Consider the following 21,351-nt stretch of genomic DNA (forward strand, 5'->3'; position numbering starts at 1 on the left):
TCTATGCATTCTCTAAAGCCTGGGCTGAATCTACTTTTTGTTGTGGGCGGAAGAAAATTGGATTTTCCCAAAGAAAGGCTGCTTGCTCCCAAAGTTGCTAACAGATTGCTTCTTAATTGAACTTGGGAGGTGAATTATATGGTGAATTAGAAAAAAGAACAACTCTGAATTTAGTGAATTGTTCCATAAAGGAAACTGTGGGATTGAATTGCAAATGCTGGATGGAAATCTTGCAGCAGGGGCCCCCATGCATCATGGGCTGGTGACCTCTGCTGTGTTTCAGTGAGAGCTTCAGCAGCCAGGAGAGCATTCTTCTCAGGGCTTAAAGTGCGTTCTTTCCCAGAGACCAGCTGTAAGCCTTGGTTTCTTATGCAAAAGAGATGTTTGAATAAACCCCTGTGACTAATGAAATATACAGGATCTTTGCATGGTCTTTTCTTACCGGAGAGATAATTAACTATCCATCATATAGGAATAAGAATGGACATGATGAGATATTTCCAAACATCTTAAATCTTCTAAATGCACCCAAGGGAAAACTTGAATGTCCCCCTTTCTGGGCTATGTATATGTTTACGTCTATATCTGCAACTCACACCAAGGCCAGAGCTGAGGTTAGTGGACCAAGTAATGAATGCAATAATGGCTGACATTTATATGGGGCTGGGAGATTTGCAAAGAGCTTTAAATACATGACCTCAACTGATCCTTACAACAACCCTGTGAAGTAGGTGCTGTTATTATCACCTCTTTATAGATGAGGCGATTGAGCCTCAGAAAGATTAAGTAATTTGTCTAGGCTCACACAGATAGTAAATATATTAAGCGGGATGCAGACTCACATCTTTCTGATATCAGGTCTAGGGCTTTATCGACGAGACCAGAGGACCAGACTCAGGTCCAAGGACTTCTAGTGAAGCTCGAAGCAAATTAAAATGTAATGGGGCAGTGTTTACCAAAATTAATTAAAAATATAATTTTTGTGGTTTAGTCATTTTTCAGTTCTTTGTGACTTTGTGATAGTTCCACTCTTTGTGACCTCTTTTTGGTTTTCTTGGAAGAGATACTGGAGTGGTTTTCCATTTCCTTCTCCAGTGCATTTTACAGATGAGGAAACTGAGGCCAACAGGGTTAAGTGATTTGCTCAGGATCACACAGCCAGTAAGTGCCTGAGGCCAGATTTGAACTTAGGAAGAAGAATCATCCTGACTCTAAGCATGTCACTCTATGCACTCTGGTGCCACCTAGCTGTCCCAAAATACAACATAATGTTAATATGTGGTTTTCTAAGTCAATATGTGTTGGGCAAGGATCTGTTTCTATTTGAGTGTGACACCACTGCACTGTTACATACTGCTTCTCAATACTATGATTTTTGTATCACAAATGACATTATTATTATTTTATTAATATTAATTATGTAATGTTCTGGCAAAATGAAGAGTGGTGAAGTCCCAATACTTCCTAATTATATGACTCTGGGGCAATTCTCTTTAACTTTTCTGCCCCTCTGTTTTCTCATCTGCGAAACAGGAATAGAAATAGCTGTAAACCTAACTCACGCGGGGGATGTTGAGAAAAGATGTTATAAAGCACGAGACATTAGATATCATTGAGCCTTAATTCTTCTTCTTCTCCTAAATTCCTTCTCTGAAAAGATCTCATTTGGGCAATGAGATGATACGTGGTCATGAAGGCAATGCAATGGAACAAAACTTTTAACAGCTGGCAACATACTCGGAGGACCAGCTCAGTTATGTGTGGTTTGGTGGGCAGCACTTGGACCTGGAGGCAGGAATTCCTGCATTCAAACCTAAACTCAGACACTTATTAGTTGTGTGACTGTGGGCAAGTCATAACCTCTATTATTCCTCATTTGTTAAATGGAGATGACACCTATTTCACAGGGCTGTTATGAGGGTCAAAGGAGATAACATATAAAACATATGGTAAGCTTTAGAGTATTGTATAAATGTTACTATTTATTATTTTCTCATCATTTTAAATGGAATTGAGATTGGAAGAATTCATTATCCTGCTTTTCTTTTTTAATGTTTTACATTAAAAACATTAGGTTTTTAGGTGGAGAAAACAACTGATTTTTGTAGTTGAATAAAAGTATTAGAATGCAAGCTCATTCTCTGTAGGCTCATTGAAAGCATCTTGCATACAATTAAAATAACAGATGGGACAAGAGATATCTTCCATAGAATTTTCATCTCCTCTTTCAGGTCTTTCTCTATATTTAAAAAAAATTCTTTTTTTTTATCCAAAGATGTCTTCTTTTTCCTTATATATAATAATAATTTTTAGCATATGTTTCCCCAAAATAAAAGATCCGAACAATCTTCCTCCCTCCTTTCCCTCCTCCCACTCAGAGATGGTAAGCAATTTGATCTGGGCTATACATATATCATCATGAAAAATGCACCTCCATATCAGTCATTGTTCTAAGAGAATACTCATATAAAATCCAAACCCCAAAATAAAACCATAAATACACTTATGTGAAAGATAGCATGCTTTGAGCTGCATCCACCAATTCCAATCATTCTTTTTCTGTAACTTGATAACATTCCCCAAGTCTTTCAGAATTGTCCCAGATCATTGTATTGCTGAGTGTAGCCAAATTTTCACAGTTGATCAAATTGCCCTCCAGAATGGTTGGATCAGTTCACAACACCACCAATGCAGCAGTATCCCAATTTTGTTACATCCTGTCTAACATTTATCACTTTCTTTTACTATTATATTGGCCAATCTGATAGGTGTGAGGTGATACTTCAGGGTTGTTTTAGTTTGCATTTCTCTAATCAATAGTGATTTAGAACATTTTTTCATATGATTATTGATAGCTTTGATTTCTTCATCTGAAAATTGTTTGTTCATATCCCTTGACCATTTGTCAGTTGGGATGTGGTTTGTATTCTTATTAATTTGACTTAGTTGTCTAAAGATTTCAGGAATTAGACCTTTATCAGAGAAATTTGTTTTAAAATTTCCCCCTCCCCAGTTTTTTGTTTTCTTTCTAATCTTTGTTATATTCAGGGGTTTTGTACAAAAGGTTTTTAATTTAATATAATCAAAATTATTTATTTTTACATTTTATAATGCTCTCTATTTCTTGTTTGATCTTAACTTCTTCCCTTCTCCATATATCTGCCAAGTAAACTATTCTTTCCTCCCCTAATTTACTAATACAAGGATCTGCTTATAGCAGCCCTTTTTGTCTATATTAGGTCTCTATATTTTGAAAGCTTTTTGATCCATGTACCTTGGAGATTAATAGTATTTTGTATGCCAACATATTTTTACAAACAATGTTCTTGAATTTTTATGGATCGTTGTCACATCTGGGCAATAGTAGGCAATAATCCTACCTTGGACACATATAAACTGTGTTTCCTTATTCAAATTACATAACCTCCCTGGGCATCTAGCTTTCTCATTCATAAAATGAAGAGGTTGCATTCAGTGACTGCTAACGTCTCTTCAATTCTAAAACGATAATCCCAAGATTCATCTGTGAAAATGATTTGATCCTGATACAATTTCTTAGTTGATTTCTCCAGAATATTTTGAAGGCTTTTTTTGTGATATAAAGGTTCAGTACCTGTCTATCCATGAAAGTTAACAAATTTCTCATATAAAGTTTTACCCACCATGTCATCTGTATTGCTATATATTTAATAGATTCTTAATATTTATACCCTGCAGTGATGTTTTTTGCACTGTATCCACTGTTTCTTTGCATGATGATGGTGATGATGATGATGGTGATAGTGATGAAGATAATGATTTTTTGAGAGAATCAGACTCAGAAGGTGCTTATTAGTTGATGATTTTCTCAGCAAAGCAAATCTTAAAGGTGACTATGTCAGTGAAGAGATGAAATCAGTGAAGGTCATATTAATTTTCTTTTGCCTGTTGTAAAAGAGTACTTTCCATTGCCTTTGATGTGTGAATCATCTTTTTTGAACATTTGACATGTATTTCAGCTTAATTTCTATTATTCTAAGTTCTAGATTGTGGGCTCCTTGAGAGGAGAGATCATTTTATTCTTTACATTTGTGTCCCCAACATAAAGGACAGCCCTGATACATAATAATAAATATATGTTTAATTAACAGTTGTTTGCTTATGGTCTATGCCATAATTTATTCTTATTGACCTTGGGAGGAGTCAGATTGTTAGAGAAAACAGAGAAGTTTTCAGTAAAGTTTGCATTGCCAGATTAATCAACCAATTATTAAACTCTTGCTATGTGCCAGGTATTGGGCTAGGTGCTGGGTAATCAAAGATGAAAGTTAAATAGACCATGCCCACACTTGTGTGTGTGTGTGTGTGTGTGTGTGTGTGTGTGTGCGCGCACGCGCATGAGAGAGAGAGAGAGAGAGAGAGAGAGAGAGAGAGAGAGAGAGAGAGAGTTTGTTGATCTCTTCCCCTTACCAGATTGTAAAGTCTTTAAGGAAAGTAATTATGTTGTGTTTGATTATTTTATTCTCAGTAGCCTCAGATATACAATTTGTAAAAAGAAATTAAAATGCTGGTTGAATGGAATTGAGCAACCTTTATTTGCCTTTCCCTATTACTCACTGCTATGCAGAAACTCTGGAGTAAAGCTTAATGTTGCCTCTTCTTACACTGGCAGTATGACTATATTCCTCGGATCTTTTATTTCTCCACGCTAGCAGGAGCCACCATTCCTCAGACCTACAACAGCTCCCCTTCTCCCTCACCAAATACACAGAAGACCTAGCCTGTGATTAGATCCAAACTTGTCACCACTTCTTGCTGACCTTCCAGTACAAGCTCGAATCTCACCTCCATTGGCTAGCTTTGGGGCTGTTATTTCCCCTAAGGAACTTTTCTGATTGTCTAACAGATTTCATACCATCATACTTTTCCATGACATTCATTTAGTCCATTAGAAACATTCCCCCTCTAAGTAATTATTCAGATGATCAAACTCAGGTCTGGAAGGTAGGGCTAAATCTGCAGGTAATGTCAATCATCTCTTAGATGGATTTGGTATCTTGGCTCTAGAACAATATGGGGCCAGGCATTCCACACAAGCTCCTGGCCATCTTCAGCCTGATTTAGCAGCTCGGGCTACATATGAAGACACAAAAGGGAGGAGAGAACTTTGAACCATGGTCAAGCTTCTGTGTATTTCTTAGAGCCCCCAAATCTTGGCCAAGCCATAGAATCATGGGATCCTAGATCTAGAGCCAGAAGGGACTTCAGAGACCAACCATACCAGCCCTCTCATTTTACAGATGAAGAAATGAAGTCCAGGGAAGTCCTCCACCATTTCTTTAAACCCAGAACCAGTGTTCCCCCCCACCCATACCATACATCAAACCTCTGAACTACTTCCCTTCCTTCCCCACATTTCTTATTGAATTCCCAAAGAATGGGCTGGTCCAACCAACATTGAAGTCAGTGTAAAACTGGCTTAAATACCTCAACTAAATATAGGGAGAGTCCTTGATCCCTCCTTTGAACTACTCAGCCTGGGCTGTGTTCCTGTACCCCTGAATCTGTTATTAATATAACCTGAAAGAAAACAATAACACAGCTCTTAGACTGCATTGCATTGGGAAAGTGGGAAGGAAACCTATATATGGAGCATGGAAATCTGGCAGAGGGTCCATGGATGGAGTACAGAAATCTGGCAGAGAAGACCCCAGCAGCTGCAAGGAGGACAGGAGGGGCTTTGGGGTTGGCAGGCAGCTTATTTTACCAGGCAAAGTAGAAGCAAACACAACAGTCCACCTCCCTCAGGACTTGATACTGCCCAGCTCATCTGTTCCTAACTGGATGTTTTCAGCTTACTAGCTTTCACAGAATCCCTGACATATTTGTCATCGTCGAAAAAGAGATTATAGGCTTATCTAAAAGTGAGGTTTGGAATAACATGTTTTATTATTTTTGGGGGGGTTCTCAGTTTGCTTTTTGCATCCAGAGTATTTGGGCCAATGTTTTGGAGGCTATTGGTTTGTTAACATATATTAAGCACCTCTGGCATGTAGGATGCTGAATGTGGAACACTTTGCATTTGTTGGTTATTTGAACAAGGCTTCATATTCATATGTGTGAACATTATCACCCTAAATAGGTGATGTTGTCCTGGAGGATGGGAATGGTGCCCATTGTTTCTTTCTAGCTTTGTCTCCTGAGAGCCCAGTTTAGTACCTCCTACATAGTAGGTCCTCAATAAACATGTGGAGCCTTTTGGATTTAAATTCCCACAGTTTTTGGGAAACCCGAATTTCTCTAAAGTCTGGGAAAGGATTAAAGCAATCATTATGACCTGTGCTCAATGATGGCTCTTGGTTTCTTTTGCTAACTAGGTGAATGGGATCAGGTTCCCCATAGAAGTAGCAACTTCTTCTCAGGAGAAGGCGGCAAAGAATTTATCACTTAAAAAAAATAATCTTTAATTATTTTCTTAGTTACATGTAAAAGTAATCTTAAATTTTTAAAAAATTTGAATTCCAAGTTCTCCCTCTCTCGTCCTCCCTCCCTTCTTCTTGTCTGATTGTCCAAGATTTCATATCATCTTGATTGTGATTTTCTGTGATACTCATTTAGCCTGTCACAAAAATGCCCAGCCCTAAGCAAGTATTTCACAGGAATTTCACTCCCCTTCCTCCCTTCCCCCTTCCCTGTGGTGGTAATCAATCTAATAAAGATTTTACTTGTGTAATCATCTAATTACTTTCAAACGCAATATTAGCACCCCAAAATTCCCGATTGTTTTTGGGATAAGGGAGGAGGCATATAAATTAGAGGAAAAAACACTCACCAACTTTGGAGTCTGGTTCTGAATCAGACTTTGCTATTTATTACCTGTATTATTATCTATCCCTTAAAAAAACACTGAGAAAACATAATCTCTATTTACGTGAGAATGATTTAAAACATTATGCTTTTCTTTACAAATAGACATAGAGCAGGAATTGTCCACTTTTAAAAAATTCTTTACATATTTCTCTTCAGGATTTCTACCCTCCACGTTTAAAATCCACTTGATGGGTACCTGACTCCAAGGGAGATTCCATCATTTCTTCAACGTGTGTGGCCCTGACTCTGCATGACCTTGGGCAAGAACCACTTTATTTTTTTCACCTAACTAGAATCAAGAACTTTTTCCCACCATTTTTTATATCATAGCCCCCTCTGGCAGTCTGCTAAAGCTTCTTAGAAAAATGTTTTTAAATGTATGAAGGAAAATATTTAGTATTAATGAGGAAATCTATTATGTTGAAATAGTTATAAAAATATTTTAAAACAAAAATAGGTTAATAGAGCCCAGCTTAAGAATTCCTGGGCTAAAAGATCTTGAAGTCTCTTTCAGAAGTCAGACCAAAGACCTCATGTATCTCCTATAGAAAAGCTCTCTTGAATTGAAGAAAATCCCTAACCAGGGATTTGTAGTAACAAAGAAAGATTGGGAGATGTAGAACTTGTTAGATGAGAGCAAGTGACTGAAAAGATGGAGAGCCAGAGAAACAGGTTAAGAGTAAAAACTAATACGACCAGTTCCAAGCTCCAGTTATCCTAAAATGTGCCCAGAACTGAATGCAGTCCTAGGTAGGATCAGTCCCTAATCTTAGATACTCTTCTACCCTTAGTGAAACTTAAGATCACATTTGCCTTTTTGGCCTCTGATCTTTCTGACCACTAAAATCCCCACATTTTCTTCGGAAAACTGCTATATTATGATGCTGCCCCAATTTTATTATTTCAACATTTATCACCTGTCCCCAAGCAGAAGAGAGAATACTAGATTTGTAGGCAGGAGGACTGGGGTCAAGCTAGCCTCTGCCACTAATTTTCTGAGTGACTATGGATAAGCCATTGAAAATCTGTTAACACAGCAGATCAAGAGGTTGTCTTCATTTAAAAAACAAATCTACCCTGTAATCTGTTTGTTTGGCTTGCTCATACTATAGTCTTTATTTAGATCTGGAATTGGCTTCCTGGTATTTTCATTTTACTTTGCTTCTGTTTTGTATGTTTTATTTGATTTGATTTTAGCCCAAATTGGAAGGGAACTCAGAGTTCTCCTAGATGAACCCGTATCTGAGAAAGACTCTTCTTCACATCATCACTTGGTTCAAAAGCCTCCAGAGAGAGAACCCATTACCTCCAGATATAGATATGCTCTTATTATTATTATTATTATGTTCTTATTATTCTCTTATGGATAGCTCTGATTATTGTGCGATTTATCCTTAGCTCAAGTCTAAATTTGCCTCTCTATAAATTCTGTCCATTGCTCCTAGGCTCCACTGGGGCCAAGTAAAGCCAGTTTAGTCCCCTTCTCTTGTAACATACTTGAAGTCCTTATGATGTCCATATGATGTCTGGCTAAATATCTCCATTTCCCTTGACTGATTTGCATATTGCATGATGATAAACCACTCTATTCTACTGGTTGCCTTTCAACTTATCAATGTCCTTCCTAATGTTGAGGGTATGCACCAGGAGATTCTGGTTAAGATGAACTCAGTGATAAATAAGATAACAAGACTATAGGATGAAGTCTTTGTTCATAGAAGTTATCTCCTTATGTAAGGGATTAACGCTTTCATTGGAGACCTTCTGGTATTGATGATATCTCTTTGATGGAGTTTTAACTCTCCTTGCCCTGGATACTCAATGGACTATTGGTTCCATTTTAAGAAATTGTTTTGTGCCTGATATGAGGACATCTAGGCTTTACTCTTGGACCATGCCTCTGAAAGGAGATTGAGAACAGATTGGAAAACCAAAGAAGAGAACATCTTTATATAGTGACACAAACTAAGGTCCCTGAACAAGAAGTCTTCCTATAATTGAAACCCCTTTAGGGGACCATGAGACTAGACAGCAAAGTAGCTAAGAAGATCTGGGATAATTTGCAAGAATGTGAGAAGCAGGGGGCAGCTGGGTGGTTCAATGGATTGAGAGCCAGCCTAGATCTGGGAGGTCCTAGGTTCAAATCTGGCCTCAGACACTTCCTAGTTTTGTGACCCTGGGCAAGTCACTTGACTCCCCATTGCCTAGCCCTTACCACTCTTTTCCCTTAGAACCAATATACAGTGTTGATTCTAAGATGGAAGGTAAGGGTTAAAAAAAAAAAAAGAATGTGAGAAGCAATAGAATGATAGTGTTGGATAGAGGGAGGAAGGGATTCCTATATGAGTACAGGAATTCCTGAACCAGAACAATTCCTGGACAATGTTGAGTTTCTGGATCAGTTTTTCTCAAGGGAAGTTCCTAGGGTAGGGTAAACAGAGCTTTGTCCCACAGTGCTGACATTTAGTTTGCTAACAGCGTTTATTGTTCTTCAGCACTTAGAAACAATTGAATTTAGCAACTGGTTAGCAAAAATAATTAAAGTTACACTCTCTGATAGCATACATCGGTACCCCAGGTGATCTCTTCTTTCTCTGTTCCCCTCTCCTACTGCTGAACGGAATTGTTCTTTCAAAAAGTTGATCAGAGGGCATATTTGGGGCCCTGAGTGTAAAAATTGCTAATTATAGCTCTATTTAGACCAAACAGGAGCCAGAGAGAGGGTGCCTCTAGGTACAAGGTCATGCTATAAATGATCAAACCCATTTCTTGTCCTTCACCAGTAAGATGAGCTGGGTAAAATAAACAGGCTCCAGCCAGGATGGTTCTATAATTCCAGAGGTCTGTTTAGTTTCTTGGTTTTACTGGAAGAATGAGTTGCTTGAATCTCTAGAAACCTTCAGTGTTTTCTCCTGGTGTGTTTTGAGGGCTGGGGAACTCAACCCTATAGTATTATACATTTAGAAGGCAGTATGGGTCTCAGCAGAAGGTGGGGGCTTACCAAAGTGGGTAAGAGAGTTCTTGTGACAATCTGTGGTTCAGATGTGAGTTCTAACTTTGGCTTTTTGGGAGGTAAGAGCAGGTTTAAAAAAAATCTGTCCTATATTTGATGTAGTGTTAGTCGGAGTGCTTGCAGAGAATCTGAAAATCCCTTTTCACCATTTCTGTAGATATGTAGACATAAACTAGAGTTATATTCCTGGGAAAAGTCTTTCATGGGGAAATAAGTCAAGGAGAGAAGAATTTGTGATATGTCTTCAAGATACCCTGGTCCATTTAAACTCAAAAGCTCTGTTCTAAGCTGTAGCTTATGCTAAAATGTGGTGCCCAGAAATGAATGCAGTTCTAGCTAAGATTAATCCCTAGTCTTAGATACTATATATATATATATATATATTATATATATAAAGGGTAGTCTATAAATATAGACTACCCTTAATGAAACTTAAGATCACATTTGCTTTTTTAGTCTTAATACTAGTAACTGATGTTCAACTTTCTGATCACTAAAATCTCCAGATCTTCAGAAAACTGCTATATCGTGATACTTCCCCAATTTTGTACTTCCAGCATTTATTTTTTGTAACCAAGTATAACACTTTACACTTATTAATAACATTTTTCATCTTATTAGTGTTTCTCAGGGCTCTAGCCCATCACAATTTCTTTGGATCCTGATACTATCATCCACTGTTAGTTATCCTTCCTACTTTTAGTTTATCTACAAATTTAATGGACAAGTAATCTCTGCATTCATCTAAGCCACTGGATAAATCTTTTAGCTTTTCTGAGTTTTTTCTTTGTAAATGTGGATAATTTCAATTTTCCCACATCTCCACAATATTTACCATTTCCCTTTTTTTGTCATATTAGTCATTCTGATAGGTGTAAGTCAGTATCTCAGAGTTGTTTTAATTTGTATTTCTCTAATCAATAGTGATTTGGAGATTTTTTTCATGCGACTATATACAGTTTTAACTTTTTCATCTGAGAACTGCCTGTTCATATCCTTTGACCATTTATCATTTGACTCCTTTATATAGTTGAAAAATAAAGTCTTTGTCAGAAATACTTGCTATAAAATTTTTCCCTTCATTTGTTGTTTTCCTTTTAATCTTGGTTTCATTGATTTTGTTTATATAGAAACTTCTTCATTTAATATAATCAAAATTATCCCTTTCATTTTTGTAATGTTCTCTATGTCTTGTTTGGCCATAAAATTTTCTCTTATCTATAAGTCTGCCAGGTAAACTTTCCTGTGTTCTTCTAACTTGTTCAAGATAACCTCCTTTATTTCTAGATTAGCCTAGGTCTTTGATTAATCTTTCTTCCTTCCCAATTTGCACCCTGCCTTATTAACTCTAAGCAAGGATCACTCTTCACCTTCATCACTTAGGAGTTTTTCCTTCTTAATCCTTCAAATATACAATTCTCCTAGATAAAATAATAGAATTTTAGAAGGAATACCAGTGAAAAGATAGGCACCAAAGTCAATGCATACTGGAAAACACAAGAACTTAGGCTAATTCATAGTGGAAATCCCTAAGCCAACCCTTACCCGAAAAAACAGGATTGAGTGGAAAGACTTAAGTCTAGAGACCATGGATAGATCTTTATAGGCATAGTGGAACTTATGATCATTACCAACTAGTAATTTTTGTTTTATAATACTTTGATGTCATTGAAAATCATTTTGGTGCTCATAGATATTCTTTTTTCCTTTGTTTTCTGCTTTCTTTTCAGGTGGCCTTGGAGAACAGCTTCATGAAATCGGGCTGAATGCCACAACTTCCAATCATAATACCAAGAAAGTTAAAAAGGGTAATGTGGTACCCCACCCAGACCTTTGGGTATCTTTTATTTACTATTTTATCAACTGAAAAACAATCTGTTTGAGAACCACAGGATCCTAGAAACAGGGAATTTTGTTGGTTCGAGTTTGGCTAAGCCAGGCAGCCAGAAAAAGGCAAAGTGAATCTGTTAATTCATGGATTGGGGATGCCACTCTGGGCCACTTAAAGAAATCAGCATCCTCAGTTTCATGAAAAACCACATAGTACCCCGCCTAGAGAGGTGGCACTGACAACATAGGAGGTATGGGTAGTGATAACACATGAACACGGTAGTTTTGGTCTAAGGGTGTTCATATAAATAAGATAGACTTTCTTTTCCATTTCTGTATCTTTGTCCAAGTGGCTGCTAGGATGCATTCCCTTCTTACCCTTGCCTGAAAGAATTCCTAGTTTTCTTCAAAGCTCAGCTCAGGGGCTAGAAATCTCTTCATGGTTCATGGACTCCAAGTTAATAGCCTCTGATCCATGGTGATATGCTTACACAATGTCAAAACAAATTCATTTTCTATTTGTCAGTGGCTAAAGCCTTATATAAAATAATGTAAGCCCCTTTCACCTTCCCTAGTATTGGTGTGAGAAAGGAGAGAAAAGGATATTAATAGCCAATAGCATCCCACCGCAAGAAATGGTGTTCAGAGAAGGGCTATCTCTTTTTAGAAACCCTTTCCTGTCTATTTCCCATCTATTGCATTCTTGAATAATGTGATAAAGCCTACTTAGCTACTCTCCTGGAAGGAAATTCAGCCTCAATGGCACGGCACATAATTCTCACAAGAAATTCTTCCTATCAGAAAAAGAATAATAATGAAAAGAAATGCTAGTTCTCCAAACCCAAGAGGCATCTGATTCAGTTAGATTCAGTCCAATTCAACAAATGTTTATTAAATGACTACCTTGTATAAGATATTATGCTAGGAGACAGGGATACAAGAATGCAAATAGTCTCTACCCTAAACGAGCTTCTATTCTGTTCAGAAGAAAGGGAGTAGATTCTTAATTCCATTTTAAAGGATTAGCACCTCCTCTTCCCAGACTCTTATATAAATTTTCCAATGTAATGCTTCAGCAATATAACCAAATTTAAAAAATTTAAATATTAAATTTAAAAATAACATAACAAATTTTTATAGTGGTAGCACCTTCTACTTTTCCTAGATATCTATTTTTTCAAAATTTCCTTTCAGTTTTCATCACCTGGATCAAAATAACCAGTTTTTTTCTAGATTTGTATAAATGTATTGAACATTTTGCCTTCTAACCTGATGACTACCATCGATCCTGTGGTAATTGTGGGTAATTGTAAGCATGGGGGCAAAAAGATCATTATTGCGGATATTATTGTTTTTTATTATTAACCATTCTGCTTTCTTAAACCATTTTCTGGAATGCATTATAGTAAAAGGCAGGACTATCTCTAAATGACTTTTCCTTTCTGTTCCACATTCACATATTATGATCTAATCCGTGTATACATTATACTAGTACATTACGGAATTGTGTCACTTGGTGCTGAAAGCAAGTTGTCCACCTCTACACAGAGAGATGACAGCTGTTCAAACAGCTGCAGAGCCAAACCATTAATGGCAACTGGAAGAACAGAAGTCTGCTGCAGCCTTCTAAAACCCCTGCATTTAGTGTAGTTATACCTGATTACCCAAATCAAGATTAGACCAGAGCAGCAGGACTTAGACCTTTGAAAGTGAGAGATGACACTTCTCCCACTTTATAGCTCTTTCTTTTTGGATTCAAGCATGCACCAAGGGACATTGGTTCAGTCAAAAAGGATAGGCAAAGGACCAGGGAAATATCTGTGATATCTAAATAAGCAAGTATCCACTAAGTGCTTTCTGTGTGCAAAGCCCTGGAAATATAAACCGAAAAGTAAAGATTGCCTTATAGAAGAAGACCACAAACACAAAGACAGTTTCATCCATCCCGAACATTTAGGTCTCTCAAGTGTCCAGTATACTTGCTACAAGTAAAGAGAGAGGACCCAGAGGTCAAAGAGAAAGTGGAATGGGCTAGGGCAGCATCTCCCTCCCCCTGCTCTCTGGGCCAGCAGACTGGGACGATTCTGTTTTATTTGAATTAAAGGAAAGACAAGTTGTGTGTCACTCAGACATTCCCCTTTAATCACAACAGTGATCCCCTTCTACCGCCCTCATAAAGAAGAGACCTCACAAGTAGGAGAAAGGATCTGAGCCTCCTGGATTCATCTTGCCCTTGCTCAGCTGTGGGTTTATTTCCATCTATTATTCAGCTCCTGTCAGCCCTGACTGTGGTGCTTTGCTGGTCCCAGCTTTCTGGGGGAGCCATAAGAAGCGCTCCCTTCCTCTGAGAGGCACCTGGCAGTTAGAGGAATCCCTCTTGCGTGGAGTTCAGAGCTCAGCATGCATTTTTGAGTTTATAATTGGATTAATGAAATGGAGTGTGTAAACAGCCTCCCAAATGAAGCTGTGACTATTTTGATAGCATCTGATTTCCATAATCATATTAATAAGAAGAATGCACTCTGTAGTTTTAAAGGAAATTCTTTCTAAGAACTCCCAGTGTTTAGCCACGTAATAGAAATGAGCCTACATTGAAGAGATGGAACATGGTAGAAAGGGAGCAAAGCCTCACTTGCCCTTCAACCTTACTGGAAGAAGCTGACATTTGGGGGGGCCATTAGTGGTATACCATTTGAGCTTTTGACTAAACTTTGCCTGCTCATGCCTTTGAAAAAGAGTTGTTTCCTAACCAATTCCCCTGAAGCTCACCTTTTATAGCAGAACCATTCCACACATGCTGTGGAGACAGGAATTTGGCCAAAGCATTTGTGAGATTTCCCCTCTTGAGTTTGTAATGGTTTATCCAGATGGCTGGACTTCTGGTGTATTTATTTCTCACCAGCAAAGACATTCCCCAAATATAAGACTCAGGACCTCACCTGGGAAAAGCTGAGACCAGACCACAGTACCATTTAGGGCCCCCCTGGGGCTGAGACTGGAAATGAAATGTTGACTTACGATGGCAGCTGTCGTGTGGCAGGGTTTATTGGGGTCTACCTCAGGAGTCATATCTGTTGGAATACGTTTGAGTCCGGGGTCCAATTGGTGAACTGGATTGGTTTCTTTTTGCCTAAGTCCTTTAAGTGCCAATCCGAATGCAGAGCATTCTGAGATAATAAATAAAATTACACTGGATTCCGATTTTCGAGATAACAGTAATCCAGGAAAATCCAATAATGACATTTGCATTAGGATCTTTTCCTAGCCTAAGCAGAACATCTGTTTAGACATATTTTTAATCTGCAAATGCTTCCTGTGCTAAGTCCTCAGGAAATTAAATTTCTCACTGGTCGAGTGGGAAGCTGTCGTTCACTAACCAATCACTGCAAATTATACCCCTTATCTTTCCCCAGTTAGACTTTAGATTTTCCCACATTGGCTAGATGGTATAAAATTGTCTCTGTGACTTGCTATTACATTTCTATTTGGGACTTTTACCCAAGAAACAGAGGAAGTATTGTAGACATTATTTGTCCTATAGAAGGATCCCCCCCCCCTAATTTTCTAGTGAAGAAAGTGACCCAGAAATAAGTGGGAAATTATTGCATGTAATGTGAAAAATCAACTAAAAACTCAGTTTTCCTCACTTTAGCCCCAGTCCTGCCAGGAACCCCAACATCATGGATTATTGAATAACCCAGTTCTAAATATTAAAAACTTCACTATCTCTAATGCTATCAAAAGGGCTTCTTCTCAGACCTGATTAGAACTATTTGAATGTTCAAATTTAGATATTTCCTTTTTATCACCGGCTCAGTATTTCAGAAAGCGGAATCATTTTTGGTGTTTTGTAGGCAAAGGGGACCAGCTATGGGTGTACTCACATTATTTTCTTAGAAGTCCTGTGGGTTAATCTGGACTTTAGCTTGTTTATGAGAAGATTAAAACAAGACTCAAGAGTTGAAGCGACTATGTCTACTGTGAACATCCATTAGGGAGTCATGGAGGCAGTTGCTGGTCTTTCCCAGAGCTGGGGATAGCGAAACACTCCAGTCCCTTTCATGGTAGTGGTACAGCTGCTGTCTTTACCTACCACTGGAATGATGAGACTGTCTTGCAGGTGGCAGGCAGAACTCCATGCTTCCATGGAGACCCAAGAAAAAAGGACCAAAGGCTTCTCCTGCTACACCTGTGGAGTCATCACCCCGAGTCCGAAGGGCAACGACTTCAAGGACTGAGAGGATATGGCCTGGAGGGGTGATTCCTTATGTCATTGGAGGAAATTTCACAGGTCAGTTGTTGCAAGAAGAGACTGCACCAGTGCTGGGATTGTAGCTTAGACTGACCCAGGTAATTAGGAGCTGAGGATGTCTCTCCAGACGCCATGACTACAATTTCATATACCAACCCAGACTTTGCTGTTAAGTAAATAAATTCATGTTTGGTTCACAAATCTAGAAACAAAAAACAAAAAACAAAAATGAACGAAGGGTTTTCTGACATCCACAATGTAGGGCAGTGTGCCATAACTCCCAAGGGATCCATGGGCAGATGTCAGGGAACCTAAGAACTTGGATGCAGAAAAGAAAATGACACCCTTATTTTCACTCATCTCTAACTGAAATTTAGTCTTTCCAAGAGGCTAGAATATTGGACTTGGTATTAGAAAGACGAGTTCAGATTCTGCCTCAAACTCTTACTAGCTGTGTGTCTCTGGTCAAATCTCTTAACTTCTCTATGTTGCGCTTTATTCCTCTGAAAGATATGAGTAATAATAGTGCCCATCTCATAGGATAGTTGTAAGGATTTGAACTCAGATCTTCCTACATCCAGGTCTAGCTCTCTATCCACGGTGGTCCCAAGCTGTCTCTAACCTTCTTTTCAGCTGCAGTTCTATATAGCTAGTAAGTTCCTGAGGCAGAATTTCAACTCTGGACCTCCTGTCTCTAAGTCCACCAAAGGTTGTAATTAAAGGCTAACTAATTAGGCTACTTACATTTACACTTCCTATAAAGGAAACATTTCTCACATTCCCAGAGTGGGACCAGCTGCTTAAGTAATAGACTTTTCCTTGCTAGAAGTTTTCCCACAAAGGATGGATGACCACTGTGGAAGGATATTTTATTTTATTTTTTATTTTTAAAAAAATTATTTAATTAGATAATTTAGAACATTTTTCCATGGTTACAAGACATGTTCTTTCCCTCCCCTTTCCCCCCATGCCCTCCCGTATCTGACATGCAATTCCACTGGGTTTAATGTGTCATTGAACAAGACCCATTTCCATATTATTAATATTTGCACTAGAGTGATCATTTAGAGTCTACATCTCCCCAGTCATATCCCCATCAACCAATATGATCAAGCAGTCGTTTTTCTTCTGTGTTTCTTTTCTGTGGGAGGATATTTTAAAAGAGACTCTTGGTCAAATATAAATTGGACTAGAACAACCTCTGAGGCTTCTTCTAATTCTTTTTTTTTAATATATTTTATTTGATCATTTCCAAGCATTATTCATTTAAAGACATAGATCATTGCTTCTTCTAATTCTTAAGATTAATTATTCTGAAAACTGTGTTTTGTGTCTATCATTTCAGCCTTTGAAAGGTTTTCCTATTTCAAAATGTGCCTTGATTCCACAGCATAGACATTGAATTCAATAAATATTTATTAAACACCTACTATATGCCAGGCACTAAGCTAAGTACTAGGGATAAAAAAAAGTCAGAAAACAATCTTTTCATCAAGGAGCTTAAAATCTAATATTATTGAATAACTAAAAGAACAAATGATATCAAAGGCAATCCATTGAATTACAGATCTAGAACTAGAAAGGGGCAAGGTGCTTAGAGACCATGTAATCCAAGCCCCACTCATTTTTTTCAAATGAGGAAACTGGTGATTTGTCCAGAGTCACATGTAGTAAATAATAGAGAGAGGATTTGAACTTGGGTCTTTTGCCCCCAAGTCCAGTGGCTTTTCCACTATGCACTCCCTTTCTCTTAGATTCTTCAACTTCAAAATGAAGGGATTGGACTAGATGATCTCCAAGACTCCATGCAGGTCCATTATTCTATGATTCTGTACACACTATTTCCCCTTCTATTAAATGAGACTAGTGAACCTGCTCACTCTTCCAGTTTGCTTTATTGATAAAATGGCACACCCTTGGGACATTTTAGGAAATTAGATTATCCATCTTTATCATCATTGCCATCCTCCTCATCACCACTCACATATGTCTAGAACTTCAAGGTTTACAGAATGGCTTTGTTTTACTTTCAGAATTCTATTTAGTCTTACTTGCAGTATTATGTTCAGTATTACTTTCAGTAATACATTCAGTCTTCCCAGTATGATTATTCCCACTTTACAGATGAGGAAACCAAGGCTCAGAGAGCATAAAGGAATCCTTTGTGGTCTCATGGCTAATGAATGGTAAAGCCAGGGCTCAGACTCTGGTCTCTTGATTTCAGAGCTATCTCACTCGCCACTAAATTGCTTTTCCCACTAACCCATGTTCTCACCACTCTCATTGAAACTTAGAATTGGTAGGGACCTGAGGGGGTTATTTGGAACCCTCCTGAGAGTGACATAAAAAGAGTTTTGTTGCAAGGCCCTGGTTTTGTGTTTTAACTGTGTCGTTTTAGCATCTGGAGTTCTTTCCTGTCCCAGGAAGTGCCGTGTCATCATGGCTCTTAACCCATTCACACATATGGTGTTTGAGAGTATTTTGTATTTTAATGGCTTCTTGGTGTCACTTATTTAGGTCAGTGCCCTCCCCAAGTTGCAAGAAAACAAATAAATGAGATAGAACTAAAGTTTGTTCTGGAAATTCTTTTTTTGCCAATAAATTGAAGATCTGTCTGTGAGTCCCAATTTTCATTATTGAATAATAATGTCAGTAAAAACTAGCATTTACACTTGGTTTGCAAAATGGCCTGGCGTTTGAGATGTCTTTGGTTCACATAGAATCATATCATTCATATATTAGCATCACAACATATTCTATGATAAAATATATCATTATTATAACATATGTCATTAAATTGAAATATTTATGTAATATATCATTATATAACATGATTTGATATGATGGTAATGCTGTGAGGTAGCTACTGTATGTATCAATATTCCAATTTTTCTCTTTCTTTTTTTTAAACTTACCTTCCATCTTAGAATCCACATTGTGTATTGGTTCCAAGGCAGAAGAGTGATAAGGGCCAGGGTAATTGCTTGTCCAGGGTCACACAAATAGGAAGTATCTGAGACCAGATTTGAACCCAGGACCTCTTTCTCTAGGCTAGGCTCTCACTCTACTGAGCTATCTAGTTGCCCTTAATACTCCTATTTTTCAAATGAGGAAACTAAGGCTCAGAAATACGAAATGACTTACTTTAATCACTCAGCTAACAAGTATCAGGGACAAGATTTGCACCTCTATCTTCCAAGTCTAGCTCTTTATTCAGCACTCCATGCCATCTTGCTGAATTGACAGCTCTAGTCACCTGCTTTCCTTCTTTTGCACCCCCAAATAGTTCCTATTCATTTTCTTATGCCTTCATATTGACATCAGTTAAAACAAGCAAGGCTTCTTTAGGTGTTGAGATATCTCTTTAACAGTGTTGTAATTGCTCCTCTTTGCAAAATTCTTGTACCAAATATTTTTCCATATTTGCTGGAAGGAACCTAAATGCATAAACTTAAGAGCCCAAGAAGCCAGATTTAGAGACGATGTGAACATAGTCTTTTATTTGGGACTTTCATGCCTTTTCAGATCTAGAGTCCTTGGAAAAAGCAAAGAAACCAGGAATAAAACTGTTATTGATTTTTATGCTAGTAGGGTAGCCAGAGCTCCCACGACTCTTAGGATTTCCCTTAAGGTACCCAAAGAAAATTACATTATACTTTTGTATAAATTGGGGAGGAGAACCCAGGTAACTTTCTGAACTTTTAATACCGAGTTTTGTCTAAGAGTCTGTAAGACTAAAAATGAATGGATATTCCAAGTATTTAAATTTGTAGGATTTAATAACAACAAAGTGAGAGTTAAAGGGGTTCCCTCAGTCAAGTGAGCAGAGCAAATAGCCAGAGATCCACACCTGTCACGCTTGAGTTAAAGCAAGAGCCCAAAAGCTCCCCCAGCATGGGTTTCAGCAAAATTTATAAACAAACTCAGCTAGGGCGCAACACAGGGGTGCAAGGCAAGTGGCCCCTGGGAAGAGTAAAGAATGCTGGGAAATGAAGTCCCCTGACCACAATATTTTTTTAAAACACACAAGTCCCAGTAAAATAGGGATATAGTTGCCCCTTTCCCGTGGTGCCAGTATTGGATGGGTGACATGCTACCTCTTCCCAGAATGAACTACCACTAAGAGAGAGTGAGCCCCAGCACATGACCCCAAGGGTTCAGTTGCCTGCCCTCTCCTGGCACCCTTTCCCCAATTACTGCACTAGTATGATGCTCTGGGCAGCTGGCATACAAGCATGTAGCCCTCGGAACATGTACCACCTGGGCTGCCCAGGATTAGGGTCCAGGCAGTTCATACTAACCTTGGGAGTATTTTAGACTCTGTTTCTGTGCTTTCCCATCAAATTAATTTGTCTCAGGTACCATAATTCCAAGGTACAGTTTTGCATGTTGGAATAAAATATGAAAAGATCTGTTGGAATTTCTAGCATTTTTATTATCTGTGGGAGTTGTAACATTATAAACCTCTTTGAAAACCCCTTTCCCCTCATCATTTTCATTAAAGTCCTGGTGCTTCCATTTACTACTGGTATAACCTCAGGCTAATTACTAAAGCCTCTTTGAGCCCATTTCCTTGTCCATAAAATGAGTGATTAGACTAGATGATGACTGAAGTCTCTTCCAGCTCTGAAATTCATTCTGTCTGGGTAAGTATATGGCTATATTTAATCCACAAAACCCTTATTTATAGGTTTGTAAATTCAGAAAAGTCAATCAATCAATAAATATTTATTAAGTGCCTACTGTGTGCTGAGCACTATGCTAATGGTGGGGAAACAAAAAGAGAAAACAGATAGTCCCTGTCTTCAAGTAGTTTACAATCTAATGGAGTCGTGTTTAATTCTGAGCAAAGCATGTTGCCTTTTATGGGCCAATAATACTTATATGGCAGCTCCTTGGGAAATGAGCTTAAGAATCATGTTAGGCAAAGTTATATTTGTGCAGCTGTGGAATAAATTAGAATGAACCAGAGACAGATGTGAACAAGGTAACAAATGAATGAGTACTGTGGTTCTCATTATTGTTTTAGGGAGCCAGCGGGCCATTTTTAAACAGGCCATGAGACACTGGGAGAAACACACCTGTGTGACCTTTATTGAGAGAACAGATGAGGAAAGTTTCATTGTGTTCAGTTACAGAACATGTGGGTAAGTAAGAGAAAAGAAGAAATCTAGTTGCTTTTTGATTATAGATGAATCAAGTCACTTAAATTTTTTTTAATTGGATCAAATTTAAGACAACTGTGGTTTATGAAAGTTTACCATCCCCCTTCTCTAGGCATATTCCCACTTGTCAATATCTTTCTTAAAATGTGCCACTCAGAATTAAATACAGAATTCTAGATTTCTGATCTCTACAAAGAACAATTTCTTTGTTCTGAAACACCTGAACATTCTAAGATTCTATG

The 21,351-nt window shown here is 38.0% G+C and overlaps 1 protein-coding gene across 1 annotated transcript in view; it reads left to right on the forward strand.

The window, feature by feature from the left end:
* The window catches only part of TLL2 (tolloid like 2), a 173,322-nt gene that overhangs the window by 72,648 nt on the left and 79,323 nt on the right, over nt 1–21,351 (forward strand). Inside the window, exons 3-5 of the mRNA XM_007478707.3 lie at nt 11,593–11,670; nt 15,813–15,983; nt 20,974–21,091. Of these exons, the coding sequence (XP_007478769.2) occupies nt 11,593–11,670; nt 15,813–15,983; nt 20,974–21,091 (367 nt within the window). The remainder of the gene's footprint in view (nt 1–11,592; nt 11,671–15,812; nt 15,984–20,973; nt 21,092–21,351) is intronic.

The sequence above is a fragment of the Monodelphis domestica genome, chromosome 1, assembly GCF_027887165.1.
Source record: "Monodelphis domestica isolate mMonDom1 chromosome 1, mMonDom1.pri, whole genome shotgun sequence".
Classification (NCBI taxonomy): domain Eukaryota; kingdom Metazoa; phylum Chordata; class Mammalia; order Didelphimorphia; family Didelphidae; genus Monodelphis; species Monodelphis domestica.